This window comes from Ovis canadensis, chromosome 1, assembly GCF_042477335.2.
Source record: "Ovis canadensis isolate MfBH-ARS-UI-01 breed Bighorn chromosome 1, ARS-UI_OviCan_v2, whole genome shotgun sequence".
NCBI lineage: Eukaryota > Metazoa > Chordata > Mammalia > Artiodactyla > Bovidae > Ovis > Ovis canadensis.
The window spans coordinates 68,978,650-68,994,860 of record NC_091245.1 but is presented as its reverse complement, the minus strand read 5'-3'; the positions used below and the strand labels follow the sequence as shown (position 1 = coordinate 68,994,860).

At 33.5% G+C, this 16,211-nt stretch overlaps 1 protein-coding gene across 27 annotated transcripts in view; it reads left to right on the top strand.

The window, feature by feature from the left end:
* ZNF644 (zinc finger protein 644) overlaps nt 1-16,211 on the top strand; it is a 96,243-nt gene that overhangs the window by 77,195 nt on the left and 2,837 nt on the right. For 15 of the 27 annotated variants that reach the window (XM_069597537.1, XM_069597514.1, XM_069597511.1 and 12 more), the window contains one exon: nt 73-678. The exons of 11 other annotated variants lie outside the window; for them this stretch is intronic. In XM_069597537.1, coding sequence (XP_069453638.1) covers nt 73-678 — 606 coding nt within the window. Of the gene's footprint in view, nt 1-72; nt 679-1,719; nt 2,688-16,211 lie in introns of those variants that run through there. One more of the 27 variants, XM_069597579.1, reaches the window with a different exon arrangement.

Genomic DNA, 16,211 nt, shown 5'->3' with positions numbered 1-16,211 from the left:
AGAGTTAATTTGTTTTGAGGAGTTCAATTTACTAAAAAAATTCTGATATTACTCTTAAAAAATTTTTTTTAGCTATAGAGAAGTCTGAAACCACTTCTGAACACACTTGTCAGCTCTGTGGTGGTTGGTTTGATACTAAAATTGGATTATCAAATCATGTTAGAGGCCACCTGAAAAGACTTGGAAAGACCAAGTGGGATGCTCACAAATCTCCAATCTGTGTTCTGAATGAGATGATGCAAAATGAAGAAAAATATGAGAAAATCTTAAAGGCATTGAACAGTCGTCGTATTATTCCTCGACCATTTGTAGCTCAGAAACTTGCATCAAGTGATGACTTTCTATCTCAAAATGTTATACCTCTTGAAGCATACCGTAATGGCCTAAAGACTGAAGCTTTATCAGTGTCTGCATCAGAGGAAGAAGGGCTGAGTTTCTTAAATGAATATGATGAAACTAAACCAGAACTGCCCAGTGGAAAAAAGAATCAGTCTCTTACACTGATAGAACTGCTTAAAAATAAAAGGATGGGAGAAGAAAAGAATTCTTCTGTTTCTCCTCAAAAGATCCATAATCAAACTGCAAGAAAGAGGTTTGTTCAGAAATGTGTTCTTCCACTAAATGAAGATAGTCCATTGATGTATCAACCACAAAAAATGGACTTCACTATGCACTCAGGTAAGAGGACATTTATGACTATCTTACATAATTTAAACACAATTATGTTTACCTTAGTGGAACATGTATAGAAAATACTTTTTCAGAATCCTTTATTTAAGCTGCTTTTTTGCAGAACAAAGATTGGTTACACTGTTATTTCTGTATACATCATCAGTTGATGTTCATCAGCATTGGAGTCTCTGTGCCTCATTTCTTGGTCACAGTGCAAGGTGAGAACAAAAGCAAAAACACACAAAAAACTGATCTATAAAAATAAAATTTGTCATGGATGGGTGATGGTTCTTTGGATGGGAGGTTGACATTGTTCAGAAGCATAGTGTTACTGAAAAGGCTGTCATATTTTTGCCAGTGCTCCAGAGTGAATTTGTTTTCAAGATTGTAGTTGTCCAGGTTTTCCTCCTGTGTAGGTCAAACAAACAGAATGGATTGGTGTTTGTCGTGTGTTGCCATTAACCCAAAGAAACTTCCTCCCTCTCTAATTCCTCATTGTATTGTGAGATAGTTTGGTTTTGGAGGACTGTTGTGAGTATAAAACATTTATTTGGGATTTCAGATTTTACAACATGTTCTATTTGAACAGAACAGATGGTTTAACCTAATGGTTGTGCACCCATAGTTTTTCCTTTTCAAAGAAATATTTTGTATGAGTTGGCAAATGATGTGGCAGATAAAGTTGCCAAGCTTTATTTGGTATTGCTAAGTCTGGTTTTAGACTAGAGAAATGTTGTGTCTGTGTAGGTTTCTTTTGGATGTTAAGAATGCTGAAGAATAGTTTAGATGATACCATAATTTTAGCCCTAGGTTGAAGGTAAAAGTAACTCGTCAGTGAATTAATAATGAATAAAATTACTGTAATGTTGGTTTGTTTACTTTGGGCAGACATTGGGATATTCTAAATATTTGTAATGCAGATTTGATTTGAGGAAAGATTGTCTTGTATTGTAAGTGGTCTGAAAAACAATTTATCTTGTATGGGCTTCTGGTTAATAGGGATCTTTCTTTTGTACAAAGAGAGTCTTTCAAAGCTAATATTTCAACATTTTTCAGAGGGATAAAATGTAAGCAAGATGTGGCAGTTATGTTGGCCAAGGTGTAGTACACTTCAGAGAGGGGAAAGTGTATCTGTGGCTATCACAATAATGTTGAAAAAAAACAGTTGAAATGTGTTGGGGGTGTGAGGGCTGTCTGAGAAGATAGGAGTTTCTTATTGTTTCAACATGTTTTCTTTACTGTGATGACTGAGATGTTAGCATGTTGATCATTTATTTAGCACAAAGATTTTAGGAAAAAACTTCAGATCATTAACTTTCATTATTGATTGCGCATTCAGAGTAATGAACATAAAATGCCCTGAATAAAATGTTGTGTCTAACAGCTGTTCAGTGGTGTGTTTTACCACCTTTTCTCCCAGACTTCATCAGAAAGCCTAATTTAGTATTGAGCCTTTTACGGTTTTGTGGGTAAAACACTTTAATTACCACTTTGTCAACTAGACTTCTTAATTTTTTTTTATTGATAATGTTGTAAACTTTGAAACTTCTCAACAGAACTGTGCTATTCAAATCACAGGATTGTATTTTAGGTTTAGGAAATGATCTGCGTAACACAGAAATCTGCAAGAAAGTGATAATAGGTATTAAATCCAAAGATACTCAAGGGTTCAAGACAACTCCTCTTCTCCCTTTCCAAAAGAGCATGGGTTGCCTCTAAATACTAACTACAAACTAATAATAGTTAACTTAATTTCCCCTCCATATCTTAAGCTAATTCAATGAACGTTTTTTAAAACCATCTTTATTGTGGTACTTTTCTTCACGCTTTTACCTAAGAAAATTTCACTTTTTGAAGTGAGAACTGGATTATAGTTTTCTTTTGAATGATAGGTATGCCTGTGAAGCTTAGAACATGTGTGCATTGCAATACGACGTTTACAAGTGCTGTTAGCCTGTCCAACCACTTACGCGCTTATGCACGAAAGAAGAGTGCTGGACTTTTGACTGGTACAGGTATGTTTGAACAGATAACACAGCAAGTCTGTTTGATACAATACACTTTTTTTTTCCTCACCAGACTGGTGCTAGTTCAGATGATATTTATAGCTTTCTTTTGTAAGCAGCAGTTGAGTCTGAACACATTAAATTTCAGCAACTTGTAAACTATTGGATATAATTTTAATTAAGTTATTCTTTTTCATTTAGCTCTTATTGCCTTGATTTGAGGAAAAAGGAACCCAATAGAGGTGTGGAAACTTTTGAGTCTACATTATTTTTATTGATTTTTAAATTATACTATTTTTACGTTTATTTTTGTTAGTAGATTCTAGTAAGACACCTCTCTTTGGTAAAAAAGGATTCTAGCTTAGGGAAATGCTTTATTTGGCAAGGAAATTATAGTGAAATTTCAGATATGTAGCTAGATTAGAAAAATAAGCAAATGAACAAGTCTTCATTAGTCTATAGATCAACTTTTTGAAGGGGCTAGCCTTAATAGTGGCCTGTGTTTATGACTGAATAGATTTTTCATTTAATGCCCCTAAGCTATATTTAGCATTAATAAATATAGCTATGCACATAAATGTTACTGTGCACATTTCTGTGTTATTTTTGGTTGGTTAGCCCAACCTTGCAGATACCTTTTCATATGGCTAGCTTGTGAAAATTTTATTAGCTTACTCATATGTAATACTGCTTCTTAAATCCTATGGAATGCCTTGCTCATTTTGTTTGTAGCCTTTCAAGCAACCTTGCTTTAGCAAACTCCATCTCTCTGATATCTTAAAATACTCTCTTTTCTAAATAGATCTGCATAAATCCTTTTGCCTAAAAATCTCTTTCCAGTCTGTTTCTCTTGCTCTTTTAGATCACTGCCTTCTGCTTTCTTCTAGTTGTTTATCCAGCTTTTTTATTCTTCCTCATGTCTTCCTATGGCTTACATTCAGTATGTTCTTGCCACCAAAGAAGCACTTGTAGTCACATTAGTGTCTTTCTTCTGCTTCTTTGCTTTATCCTGACTTAATATATCACTGACTTGGGGTGACTACTGACCATTTATATTAAAAGGAGGGAAGTAGAGTGAGCTTTACTTTACTGGATTAGTCCTCCTACTGTGACATTTTAGTTACTTCTAGCTTCATCAGTCTTGAAAGGTGATTGCAGACATTAGAGGCAGGGGATAGTGAAAATAAGAGGCTGTAGAAGTAGGAAATCATTATTGTTATCATAGCCACTAATTTATATTGAACACTTCTATGCATTAGACACTATGCTGCATGCAACTTACGTGCATAACATTTAATCTCCACAACCACCATTTTAGTTGTACGTGTTATAATCTGTATTTTATAGGAAACTAGAGCTTTAGAGAACTTAAACAAGTTGTCCAAAACTTACACAGCTAATAGCAGACTTGAAATTTCAATCAAGGCTGTGTTATCCCGAGGCCTTTGTTTTTAATCACTGTTACTTATCACATACAGAGTGACAGCAATGGAAAATCCTAAAAGCGAAGTTGGGTTCAAGGTGAGGACCGTTCTGGTGAAGATTCTACTTAGAAAGAGCAAGGAAAGTAGTTCCCTGATGGCCTAGTGGTTAGGAGTCTGGGCTTCACAGCCATGACTCAGGTTCAGTTCTTGGTTGAAGAATTGAGATCCTGCAAGCTGCATGGTGTGATCATGAAGTAAAGGAAAAAAAGAAAGAAAGAGAGAACATGCAGTCTAATTCAGGCCTAGCCCAAGAAATGAGTTAGGCCTGCATTAGATTTCAGAAGACTTTAGAAACTGTTCCATTCTATTTGGGCACATTACTAAATATCCACTTGAGGGGGGGGAAGGGATCTCTCCTGTCTAGATTTTGTAGTCCATTAAAAAATGCCTTTATCTCATCTGAAAATCCTTCAGAATATAGTATTAATTGCTAATAAATAACTGATCATAACCTTCCATTGACCAAGGGTGCATTCTCATGAACACTTTATCATCTGAAAAATTTCATTAGTTGGGAAAAAAGTAATACAAGATGAATGGGGATATATTTTTGTGGGCATCAAGAAAGGGGATGCTATGTTGAAATGTTATTAAATACTAACCAAAATATCTATCAGAAGTGTTAAAAATATAAAAGTGTGTATTAGGCAGTCCTAGGCCAAAGAGAAGGGAAATGAAAAGATGAAGAAAAGGTGGTATTTTCCACAGCCCCCATCCACTTTTAAGAAATATAAAAATCGCATGGTACCTTGGAAGTTCTGAAACATTTCCCCTGCTTTTAAAAATCGTGACCAGTAGAGCTACATGGAAGATGTTTTTGCTGCTTATTCATGCCAGTAAGAAGTTTTTATCAGCTTTATTAATGTTTTTTGTTTTCTAAGTGGAGAATTCTGTATTACATTTATAAACTCCACATACCTATTCTCTTCTTCCATATCATTTTCACTGGTATAAAATAATGGTCCCAGCCTATTATCCTGGAGGGTTCCACTGAGTTATTGTAAGGCATTCCTCAATTCGTATGAGTAAAAGGCATTATTTTTTAAGAATACGTAGATGCTGTTTTGAGGAATAAACTACAGAATCTTTTTTTTTTTAATTTACCTTAATTCATGTGTATCACAAAACTGAAACAATGTAAAGGGAAAATAAGTAGAACTTAAATCTCTATTCTCCTAGTCCAAACAGATTTGATTGATGTGTATTTTTAATTATGTGGCCTACTTTGGAAGAAAAACCGTAGATCCTTGATGAGATGATCAAGGCATGCTTTGATTCCTATAGTAGAATAAACTCCCAAGCCTTCTTAGAAGCCACCAGCTCCTGGCCTTGTCTCTGGGAACTGGTGGCTTTTTGAGAAAGAGAAATATTCCAGCTATCCTGAAGAGAATGAAAAGGATGCTCCTCTGTTCTCAAATATTTATTTACTGATGACTCAAATACTTCTAATGTGATAGTTCTCTATTCTTTTGGGGAGGTGGTTATTGACATTTTTGAAACTTCACTATGACCCCCATCCCAGAAACATGTACTTTATCATCCATAGATAAAATATTTTCTATATGTAGGCTTTATATATAGATGATAACCATTGAAGGTTTTCATCCATGGGCACTTCCTCTGGTAAAAGCTAAGAAAGAGGAGATGCCAACTAAAAATGAAGTGGAAAGAATACAGAACTGGGGAAATCTGGAGCCCTAAGAAATCTTTGTGTGTATGTGTGTGTGTGTGTGTGTGTAACAGTTACAAGATGCCAGAATTATGCAACATCAACTCTTCAATGATCACAGATATAAATCCTAATTTAAGTAAAAGGAAATAATGAAGAAGGTAGGAAAGTTTGGAAATTAAGGACATGAAAGAGATAGGCATACTTGGAACAGAGGAGTTCAGTTGTCAAAAAAGGGTGAACTTCACAGATTTAAATTTTGCCCAGATTTATCATCCACTGGGCAGGTTCAAATAAATTGTTAATGATTTCCATGTGCCTTCAGTTGTGGATAATCATCCATGAAGCTGTTTTACTGTTTTTTAGTGGATTTTTGTCTAAAGAGGCTATTTCTAAAGGGTTACTTTATATCCTACATTACTGTAAATTCAAGATGTACTTCTTATTTAAGAATTTTTTTCCAGTTAATTAGACTATACTATTATTGGTAGACTTCTTTTTCAGGTTTTGTTCTCTATAGATTGTTTTACATGTCCGTACAGATTTTTTTCCTGGTTGATTCTTTGTATAGTCTAATAAGAACATTATTAATTTTCATTAAAGATTAGAAATTTCATGCAGTTTACTTTAAATGGTTTTGGACTTTTACTTTATTGGCTTTTGTGTTTAATATTCTTATAATTAGTTAAATGGTATTTTTTATACTGGCAGTATTTGAAACAGTATATTTACTAAGCTACTAACAGAGTGACTGAGTAATAGTGCCTCTTTCACTCTCATAAGTGTACTGGATTGCACAATAAATTATAGGGTCACTCTGGTTATTAAAATTTTTTAATATTTGAAATTATTCAAGATAAAGTGAATTGTGTCAACTTAATTTAGAAATAAAAATTTTTGAGGTCAAAGTAAAAGTGAATTTTTGACAGATAAATAAAGGAAAATAATTGGAGTTAATGTAGAGAGAATGTTGTGAAAGGAAATATACCTAAGATGAATGCATGTTTGTATGATGCTTTTCTGTGGTAACAGCAATCTGTCATCTCCTAAAAAGAAGAAAACATAACAGTGGTACTCAGTATTTTTATTGGAATTCCATTTTACATCTTGACCCTGTATATTTATACATATATACACTTGTTCACTGATTCACTCATCTGGATTGAGTATGATGTACTCTGATGTTTTCTGTTGTATTCTTTCGCATTAAAAATTAATACTGGTCATGACCCAGTGAATTGATTTCTACCCGGTGAGAAGCCACTACCCACAGACTGAAAACACTTCCCTTAAGTGTCTTGTTTGGAAACTAATACTGATGAGAATCAACAATAATAATAGTTTGGAAATCATAACACTCACTTGTGGCAGCAGGTGAATTTTCTTTACTCATATTCAAATGTTTATCTGTAGGTCATGTTTTTAAATCTTCTCACTTTAGCATTTAAAGTATTAATAAATTGGGAATTTCTAGATACTTAAAATTAATGCAAGAAAAATAGTTTTACATATGCAGATATTTGGGAGGAAAGCTTCATTTCATTATCTTCAGAATACTTCCCATGATAACATTTTGAAAATAAAGCATAATTGTTGCTTTTCTACAACAACAGACTCATCATTATAATTAAAGAATCACTTTTCCAATGAGAAAAAATAACTTGAATTTGTACTCAGTCCTTTCAGTCAATACCACTAATGTAATGTATCTACATTCTTTTTTAGTAAAGTCACTTTTATTTTTCATGCCATCCACGTTTAAGCAAACCAGTGGATCATATGTTACTTTATGTTCTGTAGGAGTTCAAGTTCTCTAGTCTAGGCCTCCTTTCAAGGGGAGCTGGGAATTAAGTTGGGTTTGCTTTTCCTTGCTGGCTTTACTAATTGTTTCATTGTTAGATAGAGCCTCAAAAAGAAAGAAAAAGAAAAGATAGCTCATGCTGGTATATTTCTTATAATGTTTAATATGGGTAAGAAAAATAAAATCAGCAGTCATATTCATTCAGGAAAAATTTTAGTCATTGACTATTGCACCAGGACTGTGCTAACTCTGAAGCTATAAAGAACTTGCACTCCAGCTGCAGAAACTTAATGATAGTGATCTGGTAGGACGAGGACAAATAACACTGTTACAGAAGGCCTTGTAAGGTTTCAGCTAGACCCTGAGTGTGAAGGCTGAGTAGCTTGAGGAAGAAGAGATGAAGGGTAGGACATTCCAGGTAGAGCGAACAACATAGTATGGGATAAAGGGATGGAATTTGGAATTCAGGAGTTTTCCTTTTGGGAGAATTAGTTATAGGTGTTTGGGAAGATGATAATGCCAGAAAGGTGGAGTTTGGTACTTTGAGTGCTTGCTAAAAATGTTAAGAAGTCACTGAAGGATATTTTAAATAAGGAAATGACATGTACCAATTTATGTTTTAAAAAGGTGTTCCTCATGACACTGAAAGGGTTTCTGTAATTTCCTGGCTATAATTTATCTCTGTGGTACTACTCTTCACTAAGGGTATATATCTGTATATTTGTCTGCGCAGTAATGTATGATTTATTTAGGATTAGCTACATAGTAAATTGTTCAAGTTGAGTAAATTTTCTAGGTAATGGAAGACTAATGTCAAAGTTGATTTCATCCTAACCACTTTGCGATGGTAGTGTTTTTAAACTGTTATTCTTATTTTGGCCTGGGTATAATTTAATTATTTAAGTATTTAGAGTCACCTTAACGAATGCTAATTGTTCCATATGCCAGCAAAAGTTAGGCTATTTGCCCACAATACGAAAAGGTGATTGGCTGATTTATTCACTAATTCAATTCACATTTTCTTCAAGGTGGTTTGTGTACTATGCTAAGTACTAAAGAGATAAATTGGATGTTACAGTATGATATAAGCAAAACACATCTTAAGTGCCAAGTTATAAGTGTACATGAAATACTTGAGGAAGTTCAGATGAAGAAGTTCTTTCAACCAGACTAGGGCCAAGCAAGGCTTTTGGAAATAGCGTCTGATTTGGACCTTGAAAGACTGTTAATTGAAATGGTAATGGGAGTCGGGGAAGGGAAGGAGCATACCTGCGAAGAAGCAACTTGGAACTGTGTGAGACGTTTATTGAAAATACTGAGAAGCAGGAGAAAAGGGAATAGAGTTGGACAGGTAAAGGACATAGAGTACTATTAATAGAATGCTAACCCATAGTGTTGAAATTAGTTTTGTTGAGCAGCCAGTAAAGACTTTTTAAAGTGAATTTGTGTGAAACTTTTGAAACTCCTTTTTAAATAAAAATTAAAGGATTTGGTGGAGAAGTGGAGAAATTGTAGATGAGTTCATTCAAGAGTCCTGATTCAGGATAATGGCAGTTGGAATATAAAGGAGGAATAAAAATAAAAATAAGATTGTGGAATTTAATTAAGTAGAATTTGGCAGATTATTTAGAGGTAGAAGAATAAGGGGAAAGATGGAGATGGCTCAGAGTTTTAAGCTTTGTTATTGAGAAGATGGTTATACCAGCATACAGTTAATGAATCTGCTACTGTGGTGTGTGGTAAGAGAAGGATAACCTTCATTACTCCTCTGGCCATCATTTATCTAGCAACACCTCATTATCTAGCTGTCTACTGTTAACAAAGCAAACAATCACACTTAACTGAATCAGTACATTTGTTTTTAGGAGAATGGAGCCTAAGAGTTTTGTATTATTATAGCATAAAATGGGAGCCTGGTGGGCTGCCGTCTATGGGGTTGCACAGAATCACACACGACTGAGGCAACTTAGCAGCAGCATAAAATATTTCTATTTTATGATGCCTGCTTTTTTACTGGTCATAGGTTATACAGTTTAGGAATTCTGTTTGACTGATAATCTTTTTTGACTAATATCTTGTTTTTCATAAAAGTCCTAACTAGTCTCCTAACATTCCTATCAGTTCTGTGGCTTACTCATTTTCTGAGTTTTGATTTTTCTTAACAGTTGACTTAATCTGGATCTGACAGTTTTTGTGTTTGAATTTTTTAACTTGTCTGATATCTTTATAACCTCAGTGCTCATGTTATGTTTGCTATGATTTCTATTCTAACATAAATCTCTTGAATGCTGTTTATAATATGAATATAAGTTAAAATGTAGTAGATTTTATAGTAACACTGTATGTTCCTGGCCAGACCTAAACTGTAGATAAATCTACTTTAAGTGGCTTTGTGGAAATAGTAAAATAATACACAGAGTTTCTCTTTTGGAGGTTAGAGCAAGAGGATGGCTTGTTGAGACTGGTGGTCCCTCACTAAAGTAAAAAGTGGAAAAGTGAGATTTACTGTTTCTTTGCTGTGTCTAAAGTTTGAGGAATAAGGTTAATTCTTGCTGTCCAGCACTTAAAGTGTGTTTAATTGTGGCCTTGGCTAAAAGTTAGCTAAACCAGAAATTACCTAGTCAACACTGTTTGATAATAGTTTAGATTTTGGCTGGAGTGTAAAAAATACTTCAAAATGATAAAAAGCTAAAAGATCTATTGAGATTGTGGATTTGTGACATTTTTATTTACTATTATAATGATTCTGAACTCTATGTTGAACATGATTATAGTAAAAATAATTTAACAAAGTTTTCAATAAGGTCATTTCCTTACTTAACTAAATTTTACAGGAACAATCACTTAATTACTTCCAATAAATATGAAATGATAATTTGGAAATACTGACACTTTTAGAGACCAGGGAATGGGATTGTATTCAAGTGATTCTAAACGTGATTTAGAACAGATTTGTAATTATGTATTTTAATGTTTATTCCAATTTTAGGTATGTCTTAGTCTTAGATAAGAGATGGATATTTAGTGCCTATTGTGTTTAGTAAAACAGCATGCAAATCCAACCTACCTTAAGGAGCAATTTTAAGGTTTTTTTCTTATCTTTTACCACAGAGAGGTAAAATAGATTTGCTTTCCTGTTTACTCTTAACTAAACAATAAACAATTTGTACCTGGGGTATTATTAGCTTTTAGCTTTTTGCAACCTAGAAAGACTAGTCTGCCTGTAATTTCTGTCTATAAAAATGTGTGATAAAGTTTCATATTTATGTTTAGCTTTCCCCTTTGCACTAATAATACTCAAATATTATTTTACTAGTCATTCCCTCTACTTTGAAATAGCAGAGGTTTTTAGATACTGAATATATATACTTTTTCTAGTCCCAAGTAGATAACTTCTCTGAACCAAGCACATAAGGCTGTTGCTACCATTAATATTAATACAGCCTCCTACTTTGTAGGGCAAACTCAAGCCACCTGAATCCTCTAGACTGATACTAAGCCATAAACTTGAAGGAAAGGAAATCTGTTTTTCAAATATTTTTCTCTTCATCCTCTTCCAAGTAAAATGTTCAATCATGTAGTACCGAATTAACTTTGCCATAACTGCTCTGTGATCCTAGGTTAGTTACTGTTTTTCACTATTGAGAATAGAAACTTTAAAAATTAATGAAAGTAACTTAGGGCACTAAAAATAAATCCAGTTTTAGAGTGAAAATATCAAGGGAAAATAATGGTGAAAATATACTTCTGAGGTTGCTAGTTGTGAATTATATATGTTTAATTCCAGTTGGAAGGGGAGCATTGCTTTCATAACAGTGAACTACTTAAACTTCTTTGTATGTACATTTTGGGAATAATGACTGGTTTGTTTATGGCACTGGTTTAGTTATGGTTTGTTTTTGGTAGGTAGGGCCAAAGAGTTGGTATTGGCAGTAGGGAAGTCCTTTCCATTTTTAATGGGCTACAGAGAGTAGGGTTTAACAGTTTTTCTCTTAATAGGTTTTTTTTTTTTTTAAATGGGCCAAGAGATCAAGAGGTGGAACTGAGGTCAGACTTTCTCATTTGGGGTAGTTGCTACTCAGGATCTAGAACTGGCTACATAATTTGCAAGATACAGTGAAAAATGAAATTATAGTACCTCATGTTCAGAAATTATTAGGAATATCCAGACTGTAACAACAGAACATTAAACCATGTGGGATGCTGTGTGACTGCACAAGTTGTACACCCATGAAGTCTGGGTCTTGTAAGTACTTTTTGCAAAGAGAAAAGTATACACTGAAGAAAAAAGAATTTAGGTTCTCAACAAATTATTTCCCCAAACCCACATCCCTATTTTATACAAGCTAACACTTTTCTCTTCACCCCCTTAGTTGGGGCCGAGGGGAAGAAAATGCTGTTTGCACAGTCTTTTGTGTGCTTGGGGCTTATGGGCCTTGAAGGATAATGGCAGCAACTAGAATTGAGTTTGTTTATCTATCTCACTCCTCTGCACCTCTTGGAACATAAATATCTTCTTCCCACATCACCACTGGCATTACCTCCATCATCAGCTTGTTAATGGTGCTAGGAATGTTGACTTATCTGTTCATGTGATTTTAATCCCTGCTGTTATCCTGAATGAGCTCATAGCTACCATTGGCCTGCCCACCTTATATAGGTCAACTAGATGGAGAAGAAATTTTCTCTAGAAGGAATGTATATATACATATATGTGTGTGTGTGTGTACACACACACTCTAGAATGCCTCTTATTCTGGATGTGTGTAACGTGGCCCTTGTATTAGGTTTGACTTTACCCTCAATATGGCAACAATCAGGTAGGAACAAGACAGATGAAATAGGGCTTTTGACTAAATGGGTGGGGAAGGATGATAGCAGATAACAATATTTTGGTGATTAATAATTTAATTTAGTTACAATGTTAGTTCTTTACCATAGAAGCTTCAGATGTTTCTAAGAAAAAAACTTCATTCTTTGAGGTCATTTGTGTAGTGAATTAAAAAGAAAATGAAATTCACTGAAGCAATTATGTATATAATGGGCAGAAAGGTGGAAGTGGCAAAAGGACTTACATTAGAACCCAAAGTAAATTACTTTTCTTCTGTGTATAAAGCTAATGTCTCAGAAAGCAGGCTTGAATTTATCATATTATTTATTGATTTGCTTTCCACTGATCCAATTCAGTTCTTTAGACACAACTGTTGTATTTTGTAGTATAGCAGTTGGATGTTCTGTTTGAGGGCTCATAGTCTGTTGTATTTCTGTCTCATTCCTATCTATCAAAACAGATAGCTGTTTTACTGAAAGGTGTATTCTAAAAAATATTTATATGACCTTGCAGCTCAACTCAATTTATTCTTCTTACAAGTAAAATATTACTACCAGTAGCAATGTGGATCCTTTATAAATCAGATAACTGCAAAGGTTTTTTTTTACAGTCTAATGGTTAAAATTGATCACTTCAAACATTATCTGCCACCCTAAATAGGAAGATTTGAGTGATTGGGTTTATTCATTTCTGAAGAAGCAGTTATATTCAAGGAGAAAGAAATTAAGAATTTCCAAAACTAATTTAATTTAATTTAACTAATTTTGTAAATTTCAAGTATGCAAACAATGCTAGATTTAAAATACTTTGAAACAGAAAAACGGTATATGTCTGGTTTGGTTTTTGACAGTAACAAATAAGGGCAAATAAAATTGTAAAGAAAGCCTTTTATTAATATAACTATCTATTTGGCAGATTATTCATATAAATAACTTAAATAAACTTTTAGTTTGTCAGAAATATTGATGAGCCCCATTATACTAAAACTGACTTCTGTTAGTGATGTTGTTTTTAATGTTCTAATGATTTCTGGTACAGTCCAGAATGAAATGGCTTTTCCCTTGAGGTAATAAAATCTGTTTTCAGAACATTTGTGTAATGGTCTTGTTTGTACATCATCTTTTTCATTTAGTGGAACATTTTGTGTTAATCATCTTTTTAATGTAGAGATTACCATATAGATATTCCCTTTTGTGTGCATATTTATAATATGTTAAATATTCTTACACATTTTTCTAAAATTTTGGGCAGTATTGTAGGGGTGACAGTTGGATGTTGTTATTAGAAAAAAAATATTCCTGTTAAATATATTCATATTTTATGTTCTAACATAAATGGCATTTCAGGGGATAAGAAATTTCAAAGTGATGATGGAGATATTAAGATAATAGAGATATTTAGGTGTAATTACCAGAGGCCCCTGGTTTTTAACATTTTAACTTTATGGAAAAGTTTCCAAGGATTCTCAATACTTGTTATTCCCTAAACTTACTTAGAAAACTCTTAAGTACTAGAGATTCTCAATCATATGCTGACAGAGTTGTCCTACTTTCCAAACTCATAATACCTTCAAATATTAATTACAACAAAAACTATGGTATTTTCATTTAAAATTTAGATCTGATCATTCATAAGACAGCTTAAACTTCAGAGTTTCTAGAATTCATATAATATCAAAAGTCAGAAAAACTCTTGTTTCCCTCTGTTAAAGTAAAAAACATTTCTACACCTCTGAGTAAATATTTCCAGTTCCTTTTTTTTTAAAGTATCACAGCATCTAAATGTGATTTAAATGTTTTATAACTGACTGGTATATCATTCTTTTACAGACTTCCCCATCACCCTCTGTCCCTCTCCCTCAATTTGCTTTACACACCTAACGTTATGGCACTCTGTGAACAAATATTTAAAGGATGGTTACAATATATTTTATTTGTATCCTACAGTAATTTATTTACATTTTAGAAGAAATTTGAATACAATGTGGCAATTTTGACAACCCAGGAAGCTCATCAAAGATTCTGTATGTAATCTCATCAAAGATTCTGTCTGTAATCTCATGATACACCAAATGGTTCCCTTATTCCATGTAACAGAGACAGGGATTGCGTGTGGTTTACCTTATAGATAAGAAAAGAGGAGCTGACATCCAGTAGCACTTAACCCTTTTTGAGTTCCTTAAACTCTTGTAGTGTATGAATTTCTTTGAAATTCACCTAAATTCAAATTGCTCACCGAGGCAACTAGAAAGAAGAATGTGCTGATTAGAGAGTATGTGTTACCTCATTCTTTCTACTGGTTGTGAAGAACCTAGTTTCTACATACACGTTAGACTGGCAAGTGAAGAAAAGTGTGACTGCTAGCAACATGTTCACTTAACCAAATGATGCAGAAGTGTTCTGCAGGAACTACAGTATATATTACACAGTGGCAGAACAAATTTCTATTCATATGCTGTTTAAATGTCAAAGGTTAAATTACTGGGTTTTTCTTTATTTTTCGTTGCACAAGTATTCATTGAGTTCCTACCATGTGCCAGGCTCTTGTATGAGCTAACTAATGAGAACCTTGTAAGATTTTTCTGTTCCAGATTTTGGTTGTTTAGCTTTGAAGCAGCCATTCTTAAATACATAACTTGAATTCCTGTAGTTCTTTACTTATTAGATTCTTCTTCTGAGGATAAACAGAGAAAGACTTTTAAAGAGGCAAGTGATAGGAAGCAAAAGACAGTGGCTTCAATGAGATTTAGGCTTCTCATGGTTTTTAATTTTCTATATGACATTTCTGTTAGCATTGCCACTTGACTACTGTAAGAAACAGTAGTCTGTTTACTGGTTTTTTAATATTAGCATCTGTTCTTTTGGAACCTGGACTTTGAAAACTCATTTCACACAATCATTGAATAGCCAATTCCTATTCTCTCTTCCCTAGAATTTTTCCAGGGCATTTCACATGACAGGTTAACAGAAGAAAATTCATTTGGACAACTCTTCTGTTACATTTGTTTCCCTTCCCCCTTGGGCCCCTAGAGATAAATTCTTACCATCTCTTCCTGCTAATTGACCAGCAGCACCCTGGAATACTATCATCACTTTGTCCAAAGGAATGGTGTAGTTGTATTTAAAGAATAAAATGTTATGTCCCATCTGTTCCTACCTATGAAAAAAATCTCTTTTCTTTATTAAATTAGATTTTTTTAAATAAATGATTAAAGGAGAAGTCAAGTAACAAATTTCAAGAACAGTTAGCACTAGAATTTTGATGCACTTTAACGTAAAAATCTTTTTTTTCCCTTTTTAATCACTTTTTTAAAATAGAAAATAATGTAACAAATAGTCATCATTTAATTTGTGGTCCATTTGTTAACTTATGTGAGATAATCTGGATCTATTTTTCTAGTAAAATAGAACATATGCTTGTATATACAATACAGATTCAGTTTAAAAGTGAAAGTTGAGCATTCTTTGTCCTTTCAAATGTAGGGCTAGCTTATAATTTTAAGAGCTATTTATTATTGTAAAATTCAAGATGAATTGCATTGAACTTTTTACTAAGTTTTCAAAGTATGTGAAATCTGATTAATGGAGAAGTAATCAAATGCAAACTTGATGATCTTATATAAGACATTATAGTTTTCCTGGAAGTAAGATTTAACCAGATGTTAAAATAATGTATATACGATTGTAAGAGAAAAGATTGCCATTGCTGTGGTAATTGACCACTTTCGTAATTTCAAGTTGTTTTAGTT